General features: G+C 53.2%; 1 protein-coding gene across 3 annotated transcripts in view; it reads left to right on the forward strand.

The window, feature by feature from the left end:
• The window catches only part of KIF13B (kinesin family member 13B), a 220,415-nt gene extending 200,090 nt beyond the window's left edge, over positions 1-20,325 (forward strand). For 2 of the 3 annotated variants that reach the window (XM_055577726.1, XM_055577727.1), the window contains 3 exons: positions 8,708-8,770; positions 12,525-13,371; positions 15,629-20,325. In XM_055577726.1, coding sequence (XP_055433701.1) covers positions 8,708-8,770; positions 12,525-13,371; positions 15,629-15,915 — 1,197 coding nt within the window. In that variant the 3' untranslated portion in view covers positions 15,916-20,325. Of the gene's footprint in view, positions 1-8,707; positions 8,771-12,524; positions 13,372-15,628 lie in introns of those variants that run through there. The other variant, XM_055577728.1, reaches the window with a different exon arrangement.

The following is a 20,325-nucleotide window of genomic DNA, read 5'->3' on the forward strand; positions in this document are numbered from 1 at the left end:
TTAAAATTTTCCATATGTAGGATCTCAAGTATGTTGAGCTAACACATATATTGTTGTTCAGCCACTAAGTCTTGTCCAACTCTTTGTGGCCCCATGGACTGTAGCACGCCAGGCTTCCCTGCTCTTTAGTATCTCCCGGAGTTTGCTCAGACTCATGTCCATTGGGTCAGTGATGCCATCCAACCATGAAGTCTGTTAGGACAGGCTCGTTCACTTTTATCAACTGATAAATAATTTACTTGTTGACAGAAGTGTGCCTTTTAGTTTTGGGTTTTTTTCCTAAGATTGATTTATTTTTGCTGGGTCTTTGTTGCTGTGGGCTTTCCCTAGTGGCGGCGAGCCGGGGCCACTCTCTAGCTGCCGTGTGAAGGCTTCTCACCGTGGTGGCTTCTCTTGTTTGGAGCGCAGGCTCGGGGGCATGCGGGCTTCAGTAGTTGGAGCACGTGGGCTCAGCAGCTGTGGCCCGTGGGCTTAGTTGCCCCGCAGCATGTGGGTTTCCCTGGACCAGGGATCACAGCTGTGTCCCCTGCGTTGTCAGGTGGGTTCTTAACCACTGGACCATAAGGGTAGCCCTTTTAGTTGTTTTATGTAATTAAAATTAAATAGGAATATCAGGTATTAGACCCTGAGTGCCTGTTTCTGAAGAGCAGGACTGTGTGTGTGTTTGATTTTGCACATATTGTATCCTCAACTCCTGACACAACCTTTAGAATACAGAAGGCTGCCTGGAGCCTGGCAGGCTACAGTCCATGGGGGTCACAGAGTCCAGCGTGACTGAGCGACTTAGCACAGGCACCTAGTACGTGTTTTACTTAGATCTAGAGAAATACCTTGGAAGACAGTGCATGGAATCCCAGTAATTAGGGTTACCATGTGCTTTAGACATGTACGGGTGCATACTGTGCCAGGGATTTTATATACATCAGCTCAACAACAGTGCTGTCTGATGAAAATATAATACGAGCCATCTGTGTCATTAAAAATGTCTAGTAGTCACACTTGAAAAAGTAAAAAGAAACAGGTTGAATTAAATAATTTACGTAACCCAGTATATTCATAATATCATTTCAACCTGTCATCAGTATAAAAAACAATCTGAGATATCCTCCTCTTTTTTTTTTTCTATACAGTCCTCAAAATCAGGTGTGTAGTTTACATTTCTAGCATATCTCGATTCAGATACTAAATTTTCCTTGGAAATACTTGATCTGCATTCAGAGTTCATAGAATTGAAAAAATAAATCCACATGCCCAAGACGTTACAAAAAACATACTAAAAGGCACTTTAATTTTTAAATTTATGTTATTAATTAAAATGAAGTAAAATAAAAAATCCACTTCCTCAGTCACACCAGCCGCATTTCAAGTGCTCAGAAGCCACCTGGCTGGTGGCTGCCATGCTGGAGGCACAGAGTTAAAGGGTAATGTTAGGCGCTGACTTAGAGATGAAGATGAGTCTCAGGTAGGTAACACCTTGTCTAAGGTGACACTGTGTAGTAGGAGCAGAACTGAGACACAGTCAAGAAACAAAATCTAACGCACGATTGTGATCTGAAGAGATTTCACTGGATTTGATTAAAAACAGCAAGTGATAATATTTATGGAATCAAATCTATAGCGTATTTGAAGGAGGAACTAGTCATGCTGTGGAGAAACACTGGGTAGAATCTCTCTTCAGGTTTTTTGGCCCATTTCTTTCTAAAAACAATTATTTCTGGGCATTGACAACTTAAAGCAGGAAAGTGACGTGGTCAAATTTGTGTCTCAGGAGGCTCCTCTCGCTGCAGTTTGGAAGGTGGATTTGGAAGAGGATAGAACTGGAGGAATCTACTCAAGTGAATGTACAAACCTCATGAGGGATTGTGATGTTGGTCAGAGAAGGGAAGTCGCCGTCCCGTGCTGACACGTGGACGCTTGCCGCTGGCCGGAAGGAGCATGTGGCAAGTAGGGCAACAGTGTCTCTGGCAAGGACCAGCTGGTGGCCACCCACCATCCTCCCTGGCTGACATTGCTCAGAGAATTCCTATGGACTGGATTGCCACTTCCAGAGGTGCAACCCAGAGGCGATCAGGTTTACCCAAAGAACTGAGGGAGTGATTAGAACGAGAGTTACTCACTTAAACTGAGAACTCTGACTGCCAGGTGGAGACAAGGGCTGGTGTCATCCGTGGCCAGCAGTCTCAGCCGGATCCTCCTGGAAAGCCAGAGTGCAGATCATGAGGTTGATCGCAGACCCCTGGCAGAGGCGGTGGGGGTGCTGGCGGTGTGACCCGGGGTGGTCCTGAGGGGTGCCCCCCCTCCGCCCCCACAGACTGGAGCCGCCAGTCCCTGCACGGTTGCTGGGGGCACTGGCAGCTCTCCCTGTCCCTGCCGGCTCAGCACCCTGCCTCTCTGATTAACATAACCTTTCAAAATCTGTTTATATTGATTAAGCTATTGCTGATTCTTGATCTTTAGTTAATTGTACATGTCTGATTTTGTCTAATGTTTGTTACTTTTACCAGAATGTATTCAAAGATGAGGAGGTATTCAGCTTGGTAGTGTTCTTTATGTTTTTCTCACTTGATCAGCATGAAAATCAAAGGTTGGCTATTGAGTATTTATGGCAAGAATAAATCTTACATCTCTTGTTGTATTTTCCTAGGCTTGGATTAAAATGATTGGTTAGAGTTTAAAAAAAAAAGATTTAGAGGATCATATTTACTTAGGAACCATTAGAACATGACTTGTAAAGAATTTATCAAATTCATGGTAAGAGGTGATTATTAGCAAAGGTTCGTTTTTAGACAAAAAAAAAGGTATCAGAAAATTCAGTGTTTTTGAACAAAGTGTTAATTAAGTTGCTTCAACAGACATCTTTTCTCCCCTCTACCTACTCCTGTGCTCAAAATTTGGAATTTGATAGGATTTTTCCAAATCCTAAGTGTACAATTCAGCCTTTATATCACTTAAGTCATTCATTCACTTATTTACTTGTTCAATCAACAGACATTAAGTTCTTGTTTTATGGATGAGATGAATGAGACATAATCCTTACCCTGCAGAGAGCTTGCAGTTGAGAATGACCCCCATCAAGATGGATTGACAGATAATTAGGTTATATATATAAATAGGTTATAGGTGGTGTGTTGAGGTTATAGGTGAAGGTGTGGGGAGGAGGGTGCATTTTACCTGCAGTTTCAGGAAGAGTAGATCATGCTCCAGCTAAGACTTAATGATGGCTAGGTCTTCACCAGGTGGGCGATTATTCCCTCAGGTAAGGGACAGTGCGGGGAAGTCTCTGGATAAGAAGCATGCCCAGCCTCATGAGAGGTGATGTGCTTGCATATCATGTCAAGGAGTTAAGACTTCATTCCAGGCAAATTAGCTCTTATGTCTAGTTAGGACATCCGAGCTCTGGTGTGCCATCATTGAGGTGGCATATGAAAGCCTGAGCTTAAAAATGACGAGATAGGGTCTGAGAAGTGACTGTCACCTTTTCCCCACAGCACTTCCACGCCAACCCGTGCCTCTCTCGTGCTGGTCCACTAGACCTGACCCACACTCAGGACAGTGCCCTGGTGTAGCCGTCCAGCCTTAACTGTTAGGTGAATGCCTCTGAGCCTCACTTTCTGAAGTGTGAAATGTAGATAATTATACTTATATTCACGCGCCTCATAGGACTTCTTAATATTTATAGCTGCAAAACACTTTGCAGTCATTTTTATTAATAGTTACCAGATGTGTCGTAAGGATTAATGAACTTATGATCTGAAATGTTTTGAGCTCTCAAAATAGGCAGCCGCTTGCATGGGGGCTATGCAGAGGAGCATTAAAATGCAAACAGTACCATTTGGAAATGTGAGCCCCTCTGTGTGAAGGACAGATGACAACTGAAGAGTTCAGCACACTCTGGAGGTATTTTTGGTGCCCGCAGTAAGGTTGCTGAATTCACCGGAGGCCATCGCCCGATCGAGAAAGCGGGTGCGCCCTCCCGGTTGGGCACGTGTGTGGGAGCGTGGCACCGACACGCTGCTCCCTCTGCAGCTGCGTCCCGCTTGCCCTGTCTCCCGTTCTTCCCGGGCGCCGTCTCTCACTCTCGCCCCTGGTTGTCTCCAGGTGTTCGCTGGCCGCCTTCCTATCTCTGAATTCTCCTGTTTCCTTTTCCTCTTATCATCCAAATTCAGTCTCTTACAATTCTGGTGCTCTGCCGAACCGTTGATGCAACTGCTTAATTGATTTCTCCAAATTTTCTGTCTCCTCCTTTAGGGATATCTTCTGTAAGCCTAGTTCTTAGCACCGCTTCATTCAGTTCCTTTGCTAGCTCTTTGTTGCCTGCGAAAATCCACCATAAGCTCACAAGGCCGCCTCCGCACACCCTGGATCTCCTTTCCCTCTGCCCAAGTCTGGTCACTCCAGATCCTTCCCTCTCTTGAAGACCTCTTGGAAGGTTGACAAGCTTTTCCCGGGCAGGGAAGTGAGAAGAGGGAGCCTCCAGACAGAAAGGGCAGCCTGCCTTTGTCACGCCACTCTTCATGGGTCGCCTGCCCCCCAAGGAGCCACTGTGTCTTCAAGGTCTGTCTCCAGGTGAAGTCACCCCCACGGAGGTGTTCTTGGTCTGGTCCCTGGATAACCCCTTCCTCCTCCTCATCTTCTCTGCTTGGAAACTTTCATTCCGATACCTGTCATCTTCCTTGATGTTTTCATTTTTTTGCATACCCGTCCTTCCCCCAGACTGGATTGCTGCCTTGTTAAGAGGGATCCCCTATCCTTCTGGTCTTCATATTCCCACAGCACTATCGCAACACTTTGTGCACCTGAGACTTGAGTCCTTGCTTCTTTTTTTCTGTTTTAAGTATTTAAAATATTTTAAAGTTATTCACTTATTTTTTGGGGGGAGGCTGTGCTGGATCTTCAGTGCTACATTCCGGCTTCCTCTAGTTCCGGTGAGTGGGAGCTGCTCTCTGGTTGTAGTGCACGGGCTTCTCATTAGCACGTCTTCTCTTGTCGCAGAGCACAAGCTCTAGAGCACAGGCTCGGCAGCGTGGTACACCAGCTCAGCTGCTCCGAGGCATGTGGAGTCTTCCTGGACCAGGGATTGAACCCATGTCCCCTGCATTAGCAGGTGGATTCTTAACCACTGGACCACCAGGGAAGTCCCTGAGTCCTTGTTGAGCTGAAGGAGAGCCCCACTAAAGCAGAGCCCCAGTTAAGTCTGTCATGCAGGGCAGTATTGTGGGGAAATTTGAAATCCACAAAAATAGAGTGAATACTGTGGTGGATCCCTATGCACTCGTCACCCAGCTTCCATGGAAACGAGTCTCTGGCCAGTCCTGTGGTCTGTGTGTCTGTGCCCCCACCCTCTTGAGCATGTCCTCTGCTGGAGAACAGTCTACTGTGATGCTCTTTCATCCAGAGCTGCTGTCCGGCAGCCGTTCCTAGGAGGGGGGCACCATGAAGTGCCTGGTGTGTGAAGCAGAGAAGTAGGTGTGGCTGGAGTACCTGAGTTTGCACTCAGGACCCACTCAGACCTGATGTGATCTTATTGTTGACACAGGTTCCAGCCATTTCAGGTGTATCTAGGGGTTGGGTGGGTGTCTCTACAGAGCAGATCTGTTGCCTGATCAAGAAGTATAAGTGTTAGTTGCTCAGTCATGTCCGACTCTCTCTGGTCGCATGGACTGTAGCCCGCCAGGCTGCTCTGTCCATGGACTTCTCCAGGCAAGAATACTGGAGTAGGTTGCCATGTCCTCCAGGGGAAATCCTGACCCAGGGATCAAACCCAGGTCTCCTGCATTGCGGGCAGATTCATTACTGTTTGAGCTACTCGGGAAGAAGTGGTTGTGGCGGGGGGGTGGCGGAGCGTTGCAGAAAGAAGTGGTTGTGGAGAATGAGGGACGGTGCGGGGAAGCGTGAGGTCTTCAGCATAGAAGCCTGGAGCCACGAAGCTGGGGCCCTGTCCTCAGGAAGCCCTGTGGCTCCGCTGGATTCCAGTATTGCATCCCAGTCAAGCAGGTACTTTCCCATTTACTGGATTTTAAAAAAATTATTCTGAATCACAAAGAAAAGTATATTTTTCTGTACCCCGTTTAGGAGGACACAGAAAAGGTTTCATCCTGGGTGGCTGTAGTTCCATCTTGGTGGGATTTTTACATTTTTGTGCTTTAAAGGAGAATGTTTCATCTCAATCTTGTCTGTTTTAAATAAGATATAACTGAAGAATGTAAGTATTTCGGGGTTCCAGCTTAACAAACTTGTTTTCTGCCCTTACTGAGAGAGATGGTCTGAACACCTTTCCATTTGTGGGGGGCTTCGGACGCAATGGGGAAAATAAAAATGAAGGTACTAGCCCCGGCACTGAAGGGACCGTAAGACAGAGGGGAGGGTGCATGCTTGAAGCGGAGAATCCCTGACAGGAGGCCTGGGGCAGGCAAGATGTGTGACGGGAGCTGGGTGGGAGGCACGGGGGTCTTTCCTGGTCAGGGAGTCGAGGGAGAGGCTGGGGGTTCAGGCCTTGCTGCTGGCAGGGCGCGCCTTCCCTGGCTCTGTCCATTGTCTTTCCTAAACCCACGTCTGACCCTGGCTCTCCCGGCCTTTGCCCCAAGGCACTCCCCAGTGTCTGCAGGGTAGAGCGTCTTCCCTTAGTTTATCCCCATGTCTGCCCAGCTGTTTGGCTGTATCTCCTGCCATGTCCTACTTCACTGTCTCTAGGCCTTTTTCTCAGATGCTGGTGCTGTTCCCGTACCCCTTAATCACTTCTAGCACCTTTCTCCCCGGAGAAGGCAATGGCACCCCACTCCAGTACTCTTGCCTGGAAAATCCATGGATGGAAGAGCCTGATGGGCTGCAGTCCAAGGGTCGCTAAGAGTCGGAAACGACTGAGCGACTTCACTTTGACGTTTCACTTTCATGCATGGGAGAAGGAAATGGCAACCCACTCCAGTGTTCTTGCCTGGAGAATCCCAGGGACGGTGAAGCCTGGTGGGCTGCTGTCTATGGGGTCACACAAAGTCAGACACAACTGAAGCGACTTAGCAGCAGCAGCAGCACCTTTCCCCCAGAGGCTGTCCCAGGGTACAATTGGCTGTAGCAGTACCTTTGCTAAAACGCAGCTGTTTGGTGTATGAATGTAGGTCGACACCCTTCTCAGTGGGCTTTTGTTCCAAATGGACTTTTCTCCCTTCAGTTAAGAGTCTGGGCTGCTAGAAAGTAAGCACAGCTTTGGGCGTCAGCCTTCATGCCTGCAGACTCTTGGGGAGTCACGACAGCAGAGGAGCCCTGGCACCCAGACACACCAGGGACCTGGGAGGAACGGGCTGCTCAGGGCTGGAGGAAGGGACTTGAAAAGGTTCCCAGACCAGGTAGACTAGATAGATCAAGGTACTGCATAGCAACAAACCCCGACACCCAGCTTTGACGCCTCCTGTGAAACGGGATTGAGGGTAGGTATTTGGCCTGGATGGAGCCCTCTTAGAGCCGAGCTTTCTAAGGTGACCTCCAGACCTGAGCTTCGGAGCAGGCAGGCCCAGGAGGCGGCCAGACCCTGGTTGGGGAAATAAATGCAGAGCATGGTAGGCCCCAGGGTTCTCCAAGGTGGTCGCGTCTGCTCTGTGCCCGCCTGCTGTTGTGAACACAGCAGCTGCCGACTCCTTCAGGGTTACCAGATCCTCCTCCCGACTTTTCTTTCTTCTAGTTTTTGTGTGGTTTTTAGCTCTCTGTTTTAAAGAGCTGTTCCTTGAACCACACATCCGTAAGTAACCAGCTCCGCTCATGTGATATCGCTTGTGCCCATCAATTCAGGCTCTTACCCCGTCAACCCTGCTCTGTTGTTGGCACCTGTCGTTTGCCCGCCTCACTCTTGCACTGTTTCTGCAGCCAGTCTGCCTTCCACCGGCAGGTTGGTCTTCTTCACGTCCTGCCCCTCTGCCCAGGACCTGTGGGGGTCCTTGCCATTGCCCAGGAGCGTGGCTCAGACCCCAGAGCCTCTGTTCGCATGCCTGTCCCTCTGTGCTCCAGCTACACTAGCGTCCATCCTCATCCCCCTCGCTGCCTGTGACGGCTCCGCCCGACTCCTCTGGACCAGGGATCTCCCTGGCTGCGCAAGGCTTTGTGCTCCACCTCCCCTGAAGCCTTTCCCGATCTTCCTGTCCTGTCACATCTCTCTGTCGGGTCCTAAATGCTCCCATGTACAGATAATAAGTGATACTCAGGCGTGCTCCGTCGTGTCTGACTCTGCAACCCCAGGGACTGTAGCCTGCCAGGCTCCTCTGTCCCTGGGATTTCCCAGGCAAGAATATGGGACTGGATTCCCATTTCCTTCTCCAGGGGATCTTCCCGACCCAGGGTTCAAACCCACGTCTCCTGCATTGGTAGGCGGGTTCTTTACCACTGAGCCATCCAGAGAGCTCCATGTACAGATACAGCCCTTGGCTAACACGTGCCGTGCGCAAGCGAAGAGAGCACCTCCACTCCTTACTGTCTTTAGCCCATGTCTGGTGTCGCTGGGCCACTGACTGCTCCTGGCTTTGTATGTTTCCGGCACAGCATCCCCGCCCAGCCCCTGACAGCCCTGCCAGGCAGTGACTTGTCAGAATCGCTACAAGCTGTAGAAGTTCCCTCTGGGTGGGTCCTCCTGACAGCTCTCCCGTCTGTTCAGTGGAAGGCTTCTCTGGTTCTGTCTGCCCTGCTCCCCCGAGCCCCGAGCCCACTCGCTCCCTTGTTTCCTCAGCCCGTGCCCCGAATCACAGTGCAGTCGGCCCTTCCGGACGTCGGGTCGCCCAGGATGGCGGAGGTGAGTTGGTCGGGCCGGGTGGTGCCTTCTCTGTGGCTGTCCCACATACAGTGGGTGGCCCCAGTGCTGCGACTGTGGAGTCCTCACCCGTGGCTTTTATTTTTAGCATTCCCATCTCGATAATGAACTGTAATGTAGGTCACTGTCTTCTCCCTCTCTGTTTTGCTTGTTACACTTTTCTATTTTCAACTTGTTAATCATATGATTGCTAAACTCTTAGGTGCTTGACTGCTAATGTAGTCTGCTGTTTTAATAGCCCACTGCTAGGCAGAGGCGATTTCTATAAACAGAACCATCTCCTTATCCCAAGTGTTGGCTTAATTCTCAGTTTTACATTTTATTCTGATTCATGATATCAGCGTGAAAAGACTGACGCTAAGCTGGGGGAGAAAATCATCTCTTATGATCTCCCACAGATGAACAGCACTTCTCATCTTATGAATAGCAAATCTATTTTCTCCCACTGTGCCGTTCATCCTCTGAGGAGATGCTGTGTCTTCCATAGGAAGTTTTTTATTTATTAAAACAGGAGCTGCTGCTGCTAAGTCACTTCAGTCGTGTCCGACTCTGTGCGACCCCATAGACGGCAGCCCACCAGGCTCCTCTGTCCCTGGGATTCTCCAGGAAGGAACACTGGAGTGGGTTGCCATTTCCTTCTCCAATGCAGGAAAGTGAAAAGTGAAAGTTAAGTCGTTCAGTCGTGTCTGACTCTTAGCGACCCCATGGACTGAAGCCTACCAGGTGCCTCCGTCCATGGGATTTTCCAGGCAAGAGTACTGGAGTGGGTTGCCATTGCCTTCTCCGAAAACAGGAGCAAAAGAGGCCAAATAATTTGAAAGATAATTCAGATGTCCAAGAGTTCACTCCTTTCTGCACGACCCATTTCAATCCTAGGTGTTCACAAATTTAACCAAAGGTAGAGCTGCCCCCTCCCCAGCCCCCATGAGTTGGGTTGATGATTTCTCAAGGCAGAACTGGGTGGGACTCCCAGGCCAGTAGGGCAAAGGGAGACCCTTACACGAGGGTGCTTCCCTGCGGGCTTGCTCAGATCCAGGCTTTCCGATAGCCTTAGGAATGTCTGTGCTAAACTGTGACCCAGAGAGGCAGGGAGATTCCCACTCACATAGCAACTCCAATTGAGTGGGAACCCACAGTGCCAAAGCGGAAGGATCGGAGCTGCGCTTGGCTCAGCGTGAAAGAACCAAGAACCGGGGTAATCAGAGCTCACCTTCTGCACCCCCCCCAACTCCCCCTCCCCACTACCCCCCTCCAACCGTCTCCTCTTTCCTGTTGCTGTGGATCTGACCTCTGATCCCCAGCTTTTCCCTTACTGGAGGCTTTGGGTGAAGAGCCTCTCTGGGCCTCATCGTAAAGTAAGTCCTTCCTGGCCCGCATCAGAGGACACAGTGAAAACTGATGGGGTAGAAGCTGATGGGGCTCTGAGGCACTGTCCCTGGGCCGTCCACTCCTCAGGACTAAGTCTTTCCTTCAGCAGATCCTGCAACTGGGGGGGGGGGGGTGGGGGTGGGGACGGCCTTATCCCCAGGGAGTAGGGAACTGCGGACTATGTCAGAACCATGGTTACTGTTCAGATTTCAGTCTCCTAAATTTTGCTTGTGTATTCTTCCCTGCCTGGTCAGTGAGATTAAAAATAGAATAGAAAAGGATAAATAAAACATGTACAAGTTGCGAAAGAAAAATGATTGAAGGATTGCCTCATCTTTTAGAGTATTTATACTGGTGACAGTTATTGATCTACTGGATTTAGTAAATTTTGCAGCCCAGAGATCCATCACAGAAATGGGTTGTTAATCTCAAGAGGTGCCGTTAATTTCATACCCTGAGAGTGTGCCTTGTGGGGGGAGGAGGGCCTCCGGAGACAGGAATATAAATGACAATTCACGTGAAAATGCATGATTTATCAAACTGCTGAGTTAAGCCAAGTAACTGTAAGAGACTTATAGATCTCAGCTGTTTCCCAGTTCAAATAAATCCTGTATTTCAAATGGAAAATGGCCATTCCTGTAAGATAAATAATCTTTCCGTAAATATTGAGAACATATTTCTTTTTTTGAGCAGCACCCTTCTCGCCCCACAGCCCGCTTCCCACTCCGTCTCCCATTCCCTGTCAATGTGCACTGGGAACAGAAAGATAATTTGCCGCCTTCTCCGGTGGCTGCAGTTATCACGGCAGGAACACCCGAGAGCACGGCAGGGCCGTGGAGCTCTGCTGGAGTGACTCAGACCCAGGGCTGAGAGGCGGGGAGCCCAGCGCAGCTCCGGCCTCACTCAGCCCTGCTCGCCGGGCTGGCTGCTCCTCGGACCACGAGTCTCCAGATCGGAGACGCTGATGCGGGCCGTGGGACCAGCCTTAAGCAGCGTCTCAAAAGACAGCCTCTCGGGAAGGGGACAGCCTACAGGCAACCTCTGTCCCTCCTCTTCCCCTGCCTCCTGGCCCCGCAAGCCCCAGGGTTGTTGCTTCCTGCCGAGCTGTGCTCTGGCTCGTCCGGATCCCTCGCTGAGGCCACCGTTTCAGTTCTGCAGGAGCAGCGTGCTCTGCTGGCCTCCAGTGATCCTCTTAGCCTCCCCAGGAAGTTGGTGCTGGGCGGGGGGGGTCCATTCCCGAGAGAGGAGCTCCGGGCTTGAGTGCAGGAGGTGTAAGAGGGAGTCTGGCATTCACATGCACCATGCTTTATGTGAAGGCTCTCCTGCCCAACTTGTACCACACTGCCCAGCTGCCACCCCGCATCATCGTTCCCACCACCAGGCAGGCGTGTCCCACAGTTAACTCCGCCCCCACCCTGTCTACCTGGTGACAGTATCCGATCCCCGCAGCTTGAGGGCTCTGCCCCACAAGACTGCCCCTACTTCAGATGCCAAGTCCTTGCAGGGTCCAGACCAGAGGATCCCTTGACCCCTCCCTCAGGTTCAGTGAATTTGCTGGAGCGAACTCAAAAGAGGTATTTTACGTACTAGACTATCAGTTTATTAGGGATGTAACATAGGAGCAGCCAGGTGGGAGAGACCTGCAGGGGAAGGGCAGGGTACTGCCGTGCTCTCTGGGCACGGTGCTCTGCCCCCATCGCCACGTGTTCTCCTGCCCAGAAACTCTCCAAACCCTGTCCTTGTAGGGGTTTTGTGGAGGTCGTTACATAGGCATGGTTGATTAAAGCGTTGGCCACTGGTGAGTGAGTCAGCCTCCAGCCCCTTCCAAGAGGTCAGGGATGGGATGGAAACTTACACCCTTCTAGTCATGTGATTGGTCCCCTTGGCAACCAGCCCCTCCTTGGGGGTTTTCCAAATGTCACCCCCCTTAACATAAACTTAGATGTGGTCGTAAGGGGCTTGTTAGGAGTATCAGGAAACCTTTATAGCATTTGGGAAACCCCAGGGGTTTTAGGAGTTCTGTACCAAAAAATAAGACATTTAAGACCAAATGTGTAATTCTTGACTAGAAACCATACTATCATAGGTAGCTATAGGAGCTGTGCCTTATGGAAGGGGGCGGCGATGAGGGGCACTCGGGGCTGCCTTGCTCAGCTCGGGTCAGGGCAGGGAGGGGCAGCAGTGGCTTGCAGACCATTGGCCTCTGTTATCTGTGCTCAGAGTTTGCACGGAGAGCTGATGTGGGAACCTTCCGCCCTCTGCAAGGCCACTCTAGTCCCACCATCAGAGCTGTCTGTCTCCAACGACAACAGGATTGGCCTTGAGGCTTTGGGGAGGAATGCCTAACTCTCAGCTCTCCCCTTTCCAGGCTCAGCGGGAGAATGGGGGGCTGCGCGTGGCCCCCAGCATGCCTGTGGCCTTGCCAGCCACCCCTGCGCCCAGGACCTGTGATGGGCCCCCGAGAGTGACACCCACCTCCCCGGCCCCTGAGGGTGGGGATGGGCCCCCCAGCCCCCTGAGCGAAGCCTCCAGCGGCTACTTCTCACACAGCGTCTCCACCGCCACCCTGTCGGACGCCTGTGGCCCGGGTCTGGATGCAATGGCCTCGACCCCTCCGGGCCCCGGCCTGGCCGCCCTCGAGCCCCCGGCCGCCTCGGTGGAGGGAAAGACACCGGGCAGCGGGGCAGCCCTGGCCGCAGCCGGGGCATCTGCAGAGAAGCAGAACCAGGCAGCGGGCCCACCACCACCCAGCCAGGCGAGCCAGAACTGCCCTGCCGCCCCCCAGAAGCCAGAGGACACCCAGCCCCAGGGGAAACCAGTTGCCGGCCCAGAGCCTGACGTCTCCAGGCCACCGCCGCCTTCAGACTCCTGGTTCCAGCCGCCCGCTCCCGCCTCTCCGTTCAGGATCAAGAAGGTGCGGACTTCGGAGCTGAAGTCGTTCACGCGCATGCTTGGCGGGGACCCCGGTGGCCCCTCGGGGACAGCGGAGGACCCACTGGCCTCAGGGGACCCAGGGGACGGCAGTGCTGGGGCTCAGGCCCTGGGAAAGCTGGAAGTGTCCTCGGATTCTGAAGAAGCCAGTGAGGTCCCAGAGTGGCTCAAGGAAGGAGAATATGTGACGGTGGGCACCAACAAGACGGGCATCGTGAGATACGTGGGGCCCACCGACTTTCAGGAGGGCACCTGGGTTGGAGTGGAGCTGGACTTACCTTCAGGTGAGTGATGCTAGTTTGGGACAGGTGCCTGCCCCCATGCCCACTGCAGTCTGGCCGAAAAGTGTGGGCGCTGCCAAGCACCTGCTCTGTGCCCTTGGGCACATCGTTGACCTCTCTGAGCTCCGCAGTTACCACTTTTCAAAATCAGGAATTTTCTCTAGATAAGGCTCTCCTGAGTGTTTTAAGAGTCAGATTCTCTCTTTTTTTAACCTGCAGAGATTAGTCAGAAACGTACGACATTCATTGAAAGCTACTAAACATTAATTCGACAATGAATTTAACTTCTGGAGTTTAGTTTTTAGTCACAGGAACAGCTGCATTTAGCTGTCACGGCAGCTCTGTGTGCTGTGTTAGCTCAGGCTACAAACTCAGATGCCCGTGTGGAGGTTCAGATGCCTCAGGTGCTCCCCAGACACCCCCAGGCTCCTGGGCCCCCAGCAGGAGGACGGAAGGAGAGGTGAGTCTCCTGTATAGAACGGTTCACCTCCAAGCCAAGACATCATCATTTGCAGAAAAACTGAGGGCAGGGCTTAAAGAATTATTTTCCTGTTTTTTAAAAATTGAGATACAGTTGATTTACAGTGTTAGTTTCCAGTGTACAAACTGGTGATACAAAATTTTTATAGATTATACTCCATTTAAAATTATTATAAAACACTGGCTGTGTTCCAGGTGCTGTATAATGTATGCTTGTAGCCTATTTTACACATAGTAGTTTGTGCCTCTTCATCCCCTACGTCTGTCTTGCCACTCCCGCTTCCCTTTCTCCAACGGGTAACCCTCAGTTTGTTTTCTGCACCTGTGAGTCTGCTTCTGTTTTGTTATAGTCCTTTATTTTTTCAGTTCCACATGTAAGACATAACATACAGTATTTGTCTTTCTCTATCTTATTTCACTTAGCATAATGCCCTCTAGGTCTAGCTACACTGTATATAGCAAATGGACTGCAGGTTTTTTTGGAAATAGTTTTATTGTGATGCAGTTCACATAACAAAAAAATCCAGAAGTTTAAAGGATACAGTTCAGTAGTTATTACTATATTTCGAGAGTTGTGCAACCTGATTTTACAATGGGTTTATTACCCCCCAGAAGAAGTGGTATGTCGGTTAGCAAGATACTCACCTCCCCAAGCTCCAGGTAAACCATGAATCTATACTGTTTGTTGAAATTGATATGAAATGTCCTAATCTGGACTTTGATATTTACGGAGTCATAAAGGCCCGAGCTTCCGTGGCTGACTTATCTCACTTCTCGAGCTCCCCAGGCTCAGCCGGTTGCGGCCTGTCAGCGCTTCGTTCCTTTTTATGGCCCATGCGATCCCGTTGTAAGGATGCCCCGTGGTGTTCATCCACTTGTCAGTTGATGGACATTTGGGTTGCTTCCACTTTTTGGCCATTGCAAGTGAGGCAGCGGGGAGTACTCATCTAAGTTTCCTGTGGACGTACTTTCTCTTGAGATACAGGGGGCTCTCTGCGTCCAACACGCTGCGCTCTGCCGGCCTTATTGCCTTTCTCCCCCCGGCCAGTGTATCCCAGGGCGGGGCAGCCGTTCCCTGAGCGGAAGCTTGGTGGACACGAGGCATCAGGGACCCACTCCTCATCCCCCTGCCCTGTGCTGGCCTTCACCCTAAAGCATTTTCTATTTGCTTTTATGAAGGAAACATCTTCTCCCCACCTTGACACACCAGGGTGACAGGTCAGTAGCTGCTGCTGTTGAGTTTCTCAGTTGTGTCCTGCTGTTTGCAACCCCATGGACCACAGCCGCCAGGCTCCTCTGTCCATAGGAGTGTCCAGGCAAGAATACTGGAGTGGGTTTCCATTTCCTCCTCCAGGGGATCTTCCTGACCCAAAGGCTCAAACCCGAGTCTCCTGCGTGGCAGGTGGATTCTTTACCACTGAGCCACCAGGGAAGCCCATTTCTCTAGCTTCAGTTTGGTAATTTGCCAGTTCCCATCCAATAGATTTAGAAAAAATAATCATTCTACCTTACGACCTCCTTGCTTTGTTTGCATTTTGACTGTCCAGACTGAAAACGGTCAGTGCTGAGGGGGAAGAGGGGTTCTGCTTTGGCACATGGGCATCAGAAGCGGCCAGGCCTTGACCGTGTCTGAGGCCACAGGGATCTGTCTGCAGTGATCACCGGTGCTGCTTGGGAGGCACTGCCCAGGCCCCAGGCCTTCCACAGGGCGCAGCTCCTCGGGTGCACAGGGGTCCCCTGGGGCTGGGAGCCACCTCCACACCTTCCTCTATTTCCGCAGGTAAGAATGACGGCTCCATCGGCGGGAAGCAGTACTTCAAGTGCAACCCTGGCTACGGGTTGCTGGTGAGGCCGGGCCGTGTGCGCAGGGCAGCAGGCGCGGGGCGGAGGCGCAGCGCGGGGCTCCGCCTGCAGGGTGCCCCCGAGCCCCGCAGGAGTGGCCCGCTCTCCAGCTCTGCCACCAACCTGGCCTCGCTGACGGCAGCGCTGGCCAAGACCGAGGGCATGGCGCTGCGGGCCGAGCGCGGCCATGGGAACCCCGAAAACCGCAAGTCCTGGGCCAGCTGAGCGGCGGGGCAGTTGCCTCCCATCCTTCCGGGGTGATGGGCAGAGGGCACCAGGCGCCGGGCCCCTCCGAGCCTTTGTGGGGACAGTCCTGGGGGGCCCTCCAGCCGCTCTCCCTGGAGACAGGCCAGGAATGCTTTTTGCACGGTGACGTGGGGCTGGTGACCTCCCACCCCTCCCACCCCCCGTTTTGCCCTCTCCCCAGGGGTGGGGGCACATCTCAGCTGGACCTCAGGCGGAAGGTTTCAGGAGCCCAGAGTGAGGTCCCCGCTGTGTCCCTGGGCCTGGGGCTGCCCACTCACGGCTGCTGTTGCTCTTTGTTCTATTCTGGTGACCCTGTTAACCTCTTAATTTAAAACATAATTGTTAACTAGTGCCTTTTCACTTCCATGGAGGTGGCCCCCAGCGCCTCAAGTCCTGGCTTGCACCCCAGTTACCCCAACACCCCCCAAGTGCTGGCTCCTCTAAGTGCCTGGGCCCTGGGCCTGTCCCTTCTTTCCCTCTTTTTTTCCACAGGGTTTCTTAGAGGTGTCTTTGTGGGTGTTTCAGCATCTTTATACCTGGAAAGTTTTCTCTTTTTGCCATTTATTCCCTTAACAGAGTTCCTGGAATATATTTATTTATATTTATTTTTTCAAAATCTAAAATTGTTTGCGAGCCACAATCGTCCGCCCAGCACCAGTGCCCAGGGCCCACCTTGCACATCACTGGCCTCCATGACCGCTGCGGAACGGCCAGCCTGGTGCCTCGCATGGGGGTCTGGGAGGGGCCAGAGGACACTCAGCTCCTCCCTGTGTCTTAAACACAGGCGCACAAGTGGCCTTACTCTCAGCTGACAGCAAAAATGGGAGGAGGTGGTAGTTGTGCTCTGCATTCAGAGGCCTTACGGCCTTCCTTGGTGCAATTTGGGGTCTGGGAGGGTCCTTAGACCAGTTCAGCTTCATGGCAGTTCTGTGCCCTGATGCCCGCTCAGCCCAGGGCTGCAGCCTGGCGGGGTTCACCCCTGGGGACCTCTAGGAGCCATGGGCCAGACAGCCCTGGCCCTGAGCCCTTTTTCCATCAGTGCGTCTCGGATTACCAAGGTGGTGGTCAGTGGTGACGAACATTCGGCTGCCTTCCCTGCCTGTCATCGCGGGAGCCACTGGGCCTGTGCTGTGAGCAAGATTTGGGGACACCGTGTAGTTGGGGGTGGAAGCTCGGAGCTGGAGTTTGCACACAACATTCTAGGCTGCCTCTTCAGTTCTCGTGTTTAGACTCTTAAAAATGATAGCCAGAAAGCTTGAAAAAAAAGAACAACAAAACTCGGTTCTCTAGCAACGTGAAGCCCCTCACTTGAAGGCGGCCCTGGTTCCCTGCCCCTGGGTGGGGCCATGAGGTCCACAGGAGGAGCTCGGATGAAGTGGCCTCCACGACCCGGCGTGCTGACGCCAAGGCACCCTCCTGTCGCCTCTGGGACCGCGGGACAGGATGGAGCTGCGTGCAGGCTCTGCCGGCCGTGGGCTCGCCCACCCAGAACAAGATCTCATTACCCCAAGCTGCCCTGGCCCTATTTAGAATGGGGGACAGGCCCGGGAGTCTAAAATCGCACCCCTTCGTCTCAACAAATACTCCTAGCTTGGGACCTGGAAGGGTTCTCACAGTGAGCAGGCTGAAACCAAGGAGAGTTACTGGTTTTTCCAGTGTGTGGGAGCCCCAGGCTCTGATTCCCCGTCCCGGCTCTTTCTGTGTCCCCGAGAAGCGGCTCCCAGCCCACCTGGACCTCCGCCTGCCCAGGGCACAGCAGCCCGGCATGGAGTCTGCAGGTTTTAGTGACCTGGCCCGGTGTGCCCTTGCTCCCATCTGCTGCCCCAGCGGACAGCTGGCTAGGGGTTCTGGGGAGGGGTGGGGGGCTCCCCCATGACAGCTGCCCTGACCTGGGCAGAAGGCGTCTTCCTCATCCCTTGGGTGCAGCTCCCAGGCTGGTGGTTTGCCCTCCGCCACAAGAAGCCTGTCTCCTCCTTTCGGGGCCAGGGCTGCCGGAGCCCCAGGTCTGCAGGGGGCCAGGGGTCCCATCTGTGGGGCCACCCCTGGCATACTCCCTTCCTGTCCTCCACTGGTCTGCTGGGGGAACCTCTGCCAGGCAAGGTGTGTGCCTGAACCAAGTGCTCTTAACTCTGTGTCAGCTTTTCTACGCAACCTCCTTCCCAGCATAGACGTTTGCCTTCAGACCTGTTTCCAGTGTGAGATCCTCCTCCATGGACACCCTCCTGTCCCTGGGAGGGCGGCCCTTGCTCCCAGAGCCCCCGTGAGCTGCCTGGGGGCAGAAAGTCGTGCACCCCACACTTGGAGAGACAATGTGGGGAACCAGAAAGTGGTTGGGGTGTTTGTGATCCTCATGGACGGAGCCCAGTACTTGCTGGGGCCCATCTGCCCTGCGACGGGCGTCACAACCTCGCAGAACCGGCCTGGGGTGGTCAGCTGGGGGACGAGGGGCTGTGCTTATTTTGTTGCTGGATGAGCTAAAGTGGATGAAACGACAGCAGGGTCGCTGCCCTGAGAAGGTTTTTGGCTGGAGCTTGTGGGGCTGAGAGGAGCCTTGGGTGATGTGGGTCAGCTCCTTCTAACCCTGTTGTCCCGGGAGGCCTCAGGACCCCCTTCTCCTCCTGGGGCCTGCCTTTCAAACATCCCCAGTTCCCTCTGCCTGAGCGTCTCCCACCGGCCCCGCTCTGCACTCAACGGGGCCTGGCGTCCCTACCCAGCGAGGCAGCATCTCCTTAGAGCCCTTGGCCTCGTGCTGTTGGGACTGGGGGCTGCGGCCAGGGCCCCTGTGTGCAGAGGTGGTCCTTCCTCTCGTGAGGAAAACTCTGTCGCTGCTCTCAAGTCTGTAGCCCCCGGCTCGCCTGGGGTTTTCTCAGAATGAAGCGAGTTTGGGCCCATGCTTGTGTTAGGAAGGCCATGTCACTGGTCCTCCTGGTGAGCTGTCCCCGTGGCCAGGAGGTCAACACGCAGGCCGCCCCAGGCACCCTCATCCGTCAGCACTGCTGGCAGGGCAATGGCTGGCCTGGCTCTCCTGGCCCTGCTCTGGCCCTTGGGTGGCCTGGCACCCTTGAGGGCAGTGAGGGAGCTCTGGGAGAACACAGTGGGGTGTGGCGGGAGAACACAGTGGGGTGTGGCGGCCTTGCAGTGTCCTCACAGCGTGTGGGGCCAGCCATCTTCGCGCCCCCCTCCCCCCCCGGACCACTCCCCACTTTGCTTCACGACCTCACATCGCCTTGGGTCAGTGTGTATGGATGGAGCAGGCTCCTGGGACGCCCTGGCCCCTCTGTCGCTGTCGCTGGCTTCCTGGGGGCTTGGGGACTGTCCTCTTGTAGCTGGGGCAGGCAGCTCGCCCTGCCCCAGGCTGTCATGCCTCTTCTCGCTCCTCGGTGCAGACTGATGTCAGCTTGTGAGTTGAAGGGCTGCGGTCCCTAGAGCCAGGAGCCAGGCAGCCCTTCGCCCTGAGGTTTTTGGGGGTAGGGTGTGGCTGGAGAGTGTTTGGGCAGGAGGGAAGGGGGCCCCCTTCCCTCTGTCTTCCGTCCTCGACTTCCTGACAGACAGACCTCATTTTAAATGTCAGCCAGTCAGGCCCTGGGATTTAGTAAGACAGCAGGAGTGGTGCGGGGCTCCAGGCTGCCTGAGGACAGTCAAGGCCGGGCGGGAGCCCTCCTGCTTTGCAGACCCCAGGGGACTGGGGTGGGGAGGCAGTGGGCGTGGCTGACTGAGATGCCCAGAGGGAGCAGGAGAGTGAGAAAGCCCAGCTGTGGGGCTGAGTAGGGTGGGCCAGGCTGGCACGAAGGGCCCTGTGTGCTTAGTGAGCTGTGAACGGCCCCTGAGGAGTCTGAAAGGCTTAGGAGATGCTCAGCACACCCCCCGCCCCTTCCTTACTCTCCCTCCTCTTGGATTAAGCTCCCTTGTCTGTGAAACCATGGGGAGGTTTTCTGGGCTAAGATGAGCCGCCCTTGACAGAGGCCTGTGCTCACACCTCTCTAGCTCCCAGGGTCGCCGCTCCGTCTGTCTGTCTGTCACTCCTCACCTCCAGGACAGGTTGTGCAGCCTGAGACCCCAACTCCATTGTTCCTGTGTGCACCCTTCTCGGAGGAACCCTTCGTGCCTTCTGTGTGCTGCTCATTAATCGTGTTGGGGGCATTTTGGAGCCTTTGTTTGTGTGGAGTTCTGTAAATACGATGGGTTCACACAAGGAAGTGATTTTGATTGGGGGATTGTTGATTTCCTACACGTCAAATGGGAGTTAAGAAAAATCCAAAGACTCTGTAATGACCTGTAAAGACTTAATGATTTGTATTGTATAGTGAACTAAACATCTGTAATTTTGTACCTTATATGCCTTCCCACCATATGACCAACAGCCTCTAAATAAAACCAGATGATCTCCTG

Source organism: Bubalus kerabau, chromosome 4 (genome assembly GCF_029407905.1).
Source record: "Bubalus kerabau isolate K-KA32 ecotype Philippines breed swamp buffalo chromosome 4, PCC_UOA_SB_1v2, whole genome shotgun sequence".
NCBI lineage: Eukaryota > Metazoa > Chordata > Mammalia > Artiodactyla > Bovidae > Bubalus > Bubalus kerabau.